Source organism: Vitis vinifera, chromosome 13 (genome assembly GCF_030704535.1).
Source record: "Vitis vinifera cultivar Pinot Noir 40024 chromosome 13, ASM3070453v1".
Classification (NCBI taxonomy): domain Eukaryota; kingdom Viridiplantae; phylum Streptophyta; class Magnoliopsida; order Vitales; family Vitaceae; genus Vitis; species Vitis vinifera.
The window spans coordinates 26,496,188-26,504,281 of record NC_081817.1 but is presented as its reverse complement, the minus strand read 5'-3'; the positions used below and the strand labels follow the sequence as shown (position 1 = coordinate 26,504,281).

The 8,094-nt window shown below is 42.3% G+C and overlaps 1 protein-coding gene across 5 annotated transcripts; it reads right to left on the bottom strand.

The window, feature by feature from the left end:
• Positions 1-1,707: 1,707 nt before the first annotated feature.
• Positions 1,708-7,171, bottom strand: LOC100251683 (zinc finger CCCH domain-containing protein 53). 5 transcript variants are annotated; one of them, XR_009467288.1, is made up of 10 exons: positions 6,000-7,171; positions 4,551-5,745; positions 4,295-4,471; positions 3,999-4,184; positions 3,815-3,915; positions 3,440-3,691; positions 3,177-3,345; positions 2,820-3,038; positions 2,640-2,725; positions 1,708-2,508 (listed from the first exon to the last, which is right to left on the bottom strand). XR_009467288.1 is itself a non-coding variant. In XM_059741480.1 (9 exons), exons 2-9 carry the CDS (start codon positions 5,621-5,623, stop codon positions 2,692-2,694), a joined length of 2,211 nt encoding a protein of 736 aa, XP_059597463.1. In that variant the 5' UTR covers positions 5,624-5,745; positions 6,000-7,171; the 3' UTR covers positions 1,708-2,691. The 5 variants fall into 5 exon arrangements, 3 of the variants coding, with proteins under 3 accessions (XP_059597463.1, XP_059597461.1, XP_059597462.1); XR_009467289.1 differs by having other exon boundaries at positions 4,005-4,184; XM_059741480.1 differs by having other exon boundaries at positions 1,708-2,725.
• Positions 7,172-8,094: the final 923 nt, after the last annotated feature.

The following is an 8,094-nucleotide window of genomic DNA, read 5'->3' as shown; positions in this document are numbered from 1 at the left end:
ATGCTTGCACTATAACAAATAAGACATATTGTTAACACCTCCATAATGTGTGACTTCATGTTTGGACCATAACAAGTAATAGCTAGCATTGTATACTAGATTGACATCCTCCATATCATGTTTGGATCCATGCTTGCACACTCAGGAATAAGCCGTTTTGCCACAAATATTTTTGGGACAAAAAGTTGGTTTTCCTCAACTTAAAAATCTTGAAGGAGAAGCTGATAGCTAGAAGCATCAATGATAGAAGCTAGAGCTGTCATCAAGTGACACAAACTATGATGTTCATTCTTGTTACTAATAATAGCAAAACCTCTCTATGACACTAATCTTGGAGACAACTTGGTCTCTTGCAAGGCAAGTTAAACACTTGAACAACTGTTACCAAATGGCAAACTGAATTGCAAAATTTACTTAAATGCTTAGTCTTTTTAAAGAGTGGCATCACCCCCATTGTCAATTCTCAAGAATTTTGTAGCAAAATTTTTACCTACTGCTATCTTTTTCAACCAGTTGGCACTACTTGTCCTCATTCATTAACCCATTTTTCCCTGCCAAAAAGGGCCGGATTTTTCAGTTGGAATTTGCTTTTGAATTGAATCTGCTTCCCCATTCAAAAAACTGAATTTTTTTTCAGGGTGGCAACCAACTTCTTGGTAATCAAAGGGACAGCATAACAGGTAAGAAAGTGATTGAGCATCCCACAGGTGCATCCATCCAATACTCTTTGCTTATAGTGGAGAAAAAGGCGAACTATGATTCCTAGATCGGGATAGGTTGAGAATTGCTAGTAAGAGCCCAAAGACAGCTTTAGCTCCTAGGATACAAGCACTTTCCAATTGCCCCAAGTACTTCTAAAGTGTTTTTAGCACAACTTACTTAAAACTGGTCTCAGATAAAAGAGAAGAAGAAAAACAAAGCTGCCATGCCCAGTAAGATTATTCCCAGGGAAAGAGAATCAGATTTCCTTGAAACCAAACAGACCCAGTAAGGGTAGAGAAGGGAATTTCCTTGCCAAAAACTAAACAGAAAGAAACAAAAGCAGAAGTGTGCAGCAGACTCAACCACCAATGAGGAAACAGCTTTGGGTCTCACCCCATGGAGCAGTGCCCATACGTGTCAAATAACCATAACATGACGGCTCATGCTTATCCACTCACTTTTGCCAGGTTGTTGTTTTACCTTTTGTTACGAACTCCTAGGCCACAGTTTGATATTTTATAATAATTAATAAGAATTGGAAATGAAATGAAATGAAATGCAGGGAAATGATACCACAACAGCCACACACAGAGACACCCACTCTGACTCACACACATTCACAAGCCCACAGAGCCCTAAAGATTCCTGCGTCGTGCACTTTTGTCATACGTGTGGCATCACATCTACTTTTAGATCTGTGCATGTCCTTTCCTGTCAAAGCCTAAGAGCAGAGAGAGAGAGAGAGAGAGAGAGAGAGAGAGAGGAGAGGTAAAATAAAGGCAAGGTTGAAGATGAAGAAAGTGGCATCACTCACATGGGTGTTGGTGGATTGAGCCCACACAACCTGGCAATAGATAAATATGGAGGACCCATATGCAGTGTCAGCACCCATGTGACAGTGTGTGTGTGATTGTGGCCCTTCTGCTTTCCCCTCCATGAAAGGCAGAAAAGAAAGAGAGGGAGACCCCACAAATGATACAAGGGCAATAAAAGAGAAAAAAAAACTGCAACAAGGAGACAAATTCTTCTAAAATTAAAGGCATCGTCGGAGAGCGAGCGAGAGAGCTATAAATCAGATTAAAAAAAAAAGAAAAGGAAAAAAAAACTCTTTTTTTTTGCTTTCTTTTAACCTTTTTTTTTTTCCATCTTTCTGTCTGATAATTCTAATAGTTGATACTGTGTATAACACCAACAATAAACAGCAACTAACAATGGAAGAAAATCCCATTTTTTTTGCACTGAAACTGAGCTGTGACTCTCTTACCTTCACACCCTTCCCTTCAGGCCTTTTACTTCAATTCCTCTTTATGGGTATCAAATCAGTCTGGTAGTTATACTTCCTTTCACCTCTTTTGCCTCTTCTTCATCATCTGCTTCTGCTTCTCTTCTGTACAAAGATTTTTTGATACTCCTAATAACACGGACTAACATGACTACATGTGGGTTTTTGTATCTTCTTTTATCATGGGCAAGCCATGAATGGTGAAAGGGAAGGGGGAGAAATTACAGTCCCAAAGAGTTACTACTACACATTGACTGTTATGATTTTCTGTGTTTCTGTTTCCTGTGGTCCAACTTCTACTACAGAAATGAGAGAGATAGAAATAGTACAACAAAGAGAGAAATGGCTGACCCACTTCCTTTACTGCCTTTTACGTATGCATTTGTATGGTAGTAAGTAGTATAGTATTGATGATAATGGCGGTGGTGGTGGTGGTGGTGGTGGAGGTGTCGGGCGGTGGTGATGGTGATTCTCTACAGATCGTGTCTGATGTGGGATCCGTTTGGTTATACTTCTCAATCTTCCTGTAATATTGAACAAAACAGCCAAAACACAGCAACCAACTTCATTAAAAAAACCAAACAAATCGCAAGTTGTATGTTTGCCAAGGAAACAAAATAGATTCTGAGGAAGAGGAAAAATCAAAATCATTTACCTGAGCTTAGGAAGCTAATCACAAGCGAGCACCTTGGCCCGCTGCATCCAACCTACATTCCAATGGCCCCATGACCAGAGGAGAACCTGAAAATTGTAAAGGTACAAAGCTGAATTACAGATATTCATACAACTGCTGCTACTAAAAGATAGAATAATACATGATAGAGATGAGAATTGCCTGGGCATTTGGAAGTAACACGATTTGAAGGAAGCCATGTCAAGCGTAGAAGTGGCCGGAAGCAAAGATGAGGTGATCAAGTTACCGTTAACAGCGGGAGAACCTGAGACGGTGGTGTTCTTCTCAACCTCGCTGGAGGCATTGGAGAAGGTAGATAGGTATTCTCCGGCACCTTTGGTCGGAGATGCAAAGGGACTATCGGGGAGGTTGTGCTCCAAGCTGCAATTGATTAGAAAAAAAAATGAGAATATAAATTGGACTAAAAATAGAAACTCAACGCAAATCCAAGCAAAAGTATGGCGTTTTATGCTATTCTGAGTAGCCTTTTTAGTAATCTAAACGCAAAAGGTTCCATACCTTTCTGGCAAATCACTGTCTTCATTATGGGAGCTCTCCTTGCCAGTGCCATTGCCATTTTCATCAATTCCTGTAAACTCTTTCTCTGCAGCAGTAGTCACTGTCTGCTGCTGCTGCTCAGCAGCAACAGCATTCACGGGAATGGCAGTTGCTGGGCTAGAACAGTTCTCTGCAACAAAGGAGTACAAATCATTTCCAATTTTCAACAAAGTATAAAGCTCAGTTAGGCATGAATTCAACAAGCAACCCACTCAAATATATACCTTCCGGAGCTTCTGGACTGCTGCGATCTGAAGGTAGAATGAGTGGCTGATTGAAGAAGCTGGGTGAGTGGGTAGGAGAGGGGATGGGGGCACCGGTGGAAAGAGCACGGTGGTGCTGTTGCTTCTTCACATCAAGAAGTTGCAGGCCCATGAGTCTTCGACCTTGGAGCTCAATTGCTTGCTGCAAATCAGCTTGCTCCTCCAATTTCCTCCTCCACAACATGTCCTGAGTATTGTAGAACATCCTAGCTCCTGAATGCATAGACAGACACCCACAAAAGTCAGTTCATTGACTGACTGATACATAATTTTATGTATCATACAATGTAATAATAATACCCCGACCACAGTACTGTAGCGTTTGTATTTACATACCCAGCTGGAGATCATATGGGTCTCTTGAATCTAGTCCAGTAGGAGTACTACATGCTGAGAACTCCCCTCTCTCCACCTGCTGCTGCTGTTGCTGCTGCTTCCTGAAACCAAAAATTACCATCAGCTACTCTGCAAGATGCACCAAAAAAACCAAGGCATTTAGAGGGAGAGCAGAAGAGAGTGCCTGTACTTGTCCGGGACTTTGCCCTTCTCCTTATAGGGCTTAACCAGAACCCGAGCATCACAAACAAAATGAGGGTTCCCTTTAGCCAAAATGAGCTTCACTGTCTCTGGATAAACGAAGGTTACAAACCCGAACATCCTCTTCTGCTGATATGGGATCCTCACATCTTGAACTGGACCGAAAATGCTTCAACAACAAAACAAAACAGCGATTTAGAAACCAACCGAAAGCTCTCAACTTCCCACAATTCAATTGCACAAAACCAAGAAACAATTCATGAAAATTGTGGTCAAAACCTGAAGTAATTGGACACGTCTTCCTCTCTAAAAGTACTATCAGCTGGGAAAGTCAAGTAGATCTGCCTCGAACCCGGGTTCACCATTCCCGCTCCACCATTCATGAATTCGCCCCTCTCGAGCCGAGATCGCCCGAACTTGTGCATATCATCGCCCATCATCAGTGCTGCGGCAGCCCTGGAAGAATGGAAAGTCGAGAAATGAATACAAGGAAATGACCCAAAAGCTAAAAACTTCACTTGAGAACTATGCAAACCTCTGAGAATCGGTCTGCTGCTGCTGCAGAAGAAAGTTCATGCATTTAGCTGAGTAAGGAAAAGAAGCTGAAGCCATGATCTGAGAGGCAGCAGCCAACCTTTGCTGCTGAGCAGACTTGGATCTGAGTAGCTCATGGCACTGCTCCATCATCTCAATTTTGCTGGGGGACCCCACCATGGCTGCGCCCTCCGAACCCACTACGGAGGCGGAGTCGCCGCCGTGAAGGAACCTACAACTGGTGCCGTTCTTGCAGTAGCCTCTAGCGAAGTAGAGGCACGGCTTCCACCCAAACCCAGAAGCCGGGTCGTCGGAGGCCAAGCAAATGTCGCTCACGCTGCAACTACGTCTGTGGGGAAGGCCGTTTGCTGCCGCTCCCCAGCCGTACGAAGGAAAACCCATGGCGTCGCCGCCGCTTCCTCCGCCAGGGCTCGAAGCCAACTCCTGCTGCGAGTAGAATAAATCTGGGTTCTTCGGGCCCAGAGTCGGTGACCCATCGTTCAAAAACGAGAGCTGGTCCTGAAGCTGAAACTCATCTATCAAATCGTTGCCTCCATAGAACGGAGAAGAAGAAGAATTCATGGCAGAAGACGACGACCCAACCGCTACTCCATTAATTCCGTTGCTATTCGTGTATGGAATAGCACCAGAATTGGGACTTATCAAATCATCTTGAGGCTGAAAATCGCTGAAAACGGAAAAAGAGGAAGCTGAAGACGAAGGGTTCGGGATTGCTAGTGGAGACGGAAGATTTAGGCCTCCGGCACCAAGAAGACGCGAAGAGGTAGAAGAGAAAGACGTTTGCCTGGACTGAGAAAGTGGGTTGTTAGAGAGAAAGGGAGAAGGAGAGGAGGGCGTCGAAGGCGTAGAAGGAGTGTTAGATGAGATCCCAAGCTCCTTCCTAGCCTTGAGAATAACGGAGTGAACCAGAGCTTCGGGGCCAAACGCCAAGCGAATCATTTCCTTCTCACCGTGATCTTGAATCAGCAAGAGACCCATGATTTTGGAGGCATTTTCAGGGTCCAAGTTCTGGATCCTGGAGAAGACAATCCTGGTAGCTTCATAAGCGTCCATGGGGGTTGGTAGTAGCAGTAGACTCCACTCCAACCCTCCAAAACAGACTTATCTGAGAAAAACCCTTTTGTGATTTCAGTGAGTGGGGGTTGTGATTGTGGTTCTTTTTCTCTCTCTCGTTCCTGCAGAGCCCAAGAAAAGGAAAAGGAAAAGAAAAGAAAAGAAAAGAAAGTGTTAAAAAGGAGTATTCTCGTGGGGGATTAAAAGGAGAGGATGGCGAGGGGAGTTGTTTCTTTGGCTTTGCTCAAAGGAGAAAAAAAGGAAAAAAATATGGTTGTTGAATTTCTGTATAGAGAAGAAACAAAATATAAATATATATGTGTATATATAAGAGAAAGTGAAAAAGCTTAAAAGAAAATATAGCAAAACAGCTCACTCTTTCTCTCTCTATATCTGTCCTTGTTTGCTTTCTTTCTTTCTTTCTCTCTCTCTCTACCTTGTTTCCAAATTCAAATCGAAGACTAACAATCTATCTATCTGTGCTTGACAGTACGGCTTTTGCCCATGAAATCTGGTGCTGGGTTCTCTCTTCTGACGATGGGATCAGTGGTGACCAGCCCCATTCATCGTCTCTCTCCTCTTACCAAGATGGGCATTCACAGACTCACTTGTTCAGAAAAAGCCAGACCACCGCCTTCTTTCTAGGCTGCTTGCAGTGGTTGCAGCAGCAGCAGCAGCTGCACAAAACCCATCATCATCAATTGCTTCTCCTCCTGCTGCTACTACTACGCTGCGTTTTGGCTTTGTGGGTGGATACTGAAGTGCAAAGCTCTCAGCTTTGAGAGCTTGAGTTTCTCTCTTCCCTCTGAACTTATCGAGAGCGTTTGTGGGTGGTGGGTGTGTATGTGCGGGTGATTGAGTGGATCCAGATCTGCTTCAAATAGTGCACGTTCTCTTGCTCTGTCCTCTGACACACTCTACTTTCAATTTTTTTCCCTTAATAAAGCTGGTGACAAAGCTGACCACCACCCGAATTTTCAGCACGTGAACCCCACGCTCCGGCGGGGCCCCGACGGTGTGCTGTGGTGCCCACCTCTCACTGCCACCCCCTCTGGTGATTGGGCAGTGGTTTTCACACACCCATGCCTTAGTTTGGCTAATATGGTGAAGGAAAGAGGGAGTGAGAGTCAATGGGCTTCCAATCACCTTCTCTATAAAAGTCCTACCTCTCTCACCACCCTCTTTGCCCTAAAAAAAAAATTCCCTTTGCTTTTCCAATCTTCCAAACACATCATTTGGGATGATTTGCGGGCATGACCCCACCAGCATATGCTCACCCTCTTTCAATTTTTTCTCTCCCTCTCTCCCTCCCTCCCTCCCTTCCCTTAAATAATTGTTATTATGATGATGATGATTATGATAGTATATAATGTCCAAAAATGTGTGTGTGAGAGAGAGAGAGGTTTTTGTGTTGTAATGGTAGAAAAACTACAAAAGGTATATGGGGATTTGTATTGTGGATGGGGGCAATGGTTTCTTCTTGTATTCCCCTTTTCTGAGTTGTCCTTTTTAAGATGCCCCCACAATAAATGATGGCTGAGTCTCCTATTCAATTTTCTTTTCTTAAAAAAATCCTTTGTTCCCATAATAATTTACACCACAAACCTCTCCAACTACAATTTTTTTTTTTTCTTTTCTTTTTCTACTTTCTATGTTTATTACTGTGGAGGGTGGTGGAGAAATGAGGGAGAAATGAGTAGTAACAATTGGAGTTGGGACTTTCAAAACATAGCTGCCCACATGGCTTGTGGGTCTCCCCTCTATCAGAACTTAAATAGAAACCATTTTTAAAATAAAATTACCAGTTACTTTTATTACAAAAATTTTAATTTCCAAACATATTCACGCGCTTAAAATGGGGTGTGAGAATGAACCAACTTTTTGTCATCATACAATTGGTCCCTTATGTCTCAATTCTTTATGCCAATCAGGGTCGGATCATATATCAATTCCTATATTGTTCTCCTCTCTCTATCATTACATGGCCTATGAAAAATGAAATGGAGGTAGTGGCAATCAAACCTCATTTGAAATATTAAGTAGAAGCATGGTTTAACAAAGATTGTTGCTACATCATATATACATCTATATATATTCTTTAGTCATTAATGTTCACTCTACTCTATCTTTTTATCGTACTCATGTTTGGGAAGAAAGAAAAATCATTTGCAACTCATTTGTTCTATTTTCTCTTGCCATATCTTAATAAAAACAAAATAAAAAATTATTTTTCCGTGGCTCAAAAGAAAATATTTTGAAAAGACTCTCCAAATCTTAATAACAAGGACATTATTAAAAAAATTACATAAATGTAGGATTGAGTTGGCATCATGAATGAGTCCATCTAGCATTGTTTCCTTGTTTGCATGCATGGTTGTCTTTCCCTTCAAAAGAATAACTTATTACTAACTTCTATATTTTTCTAGGAGGCTTCTTAGCTTTCCCTATAGCAAAGATTCAATGACATATTA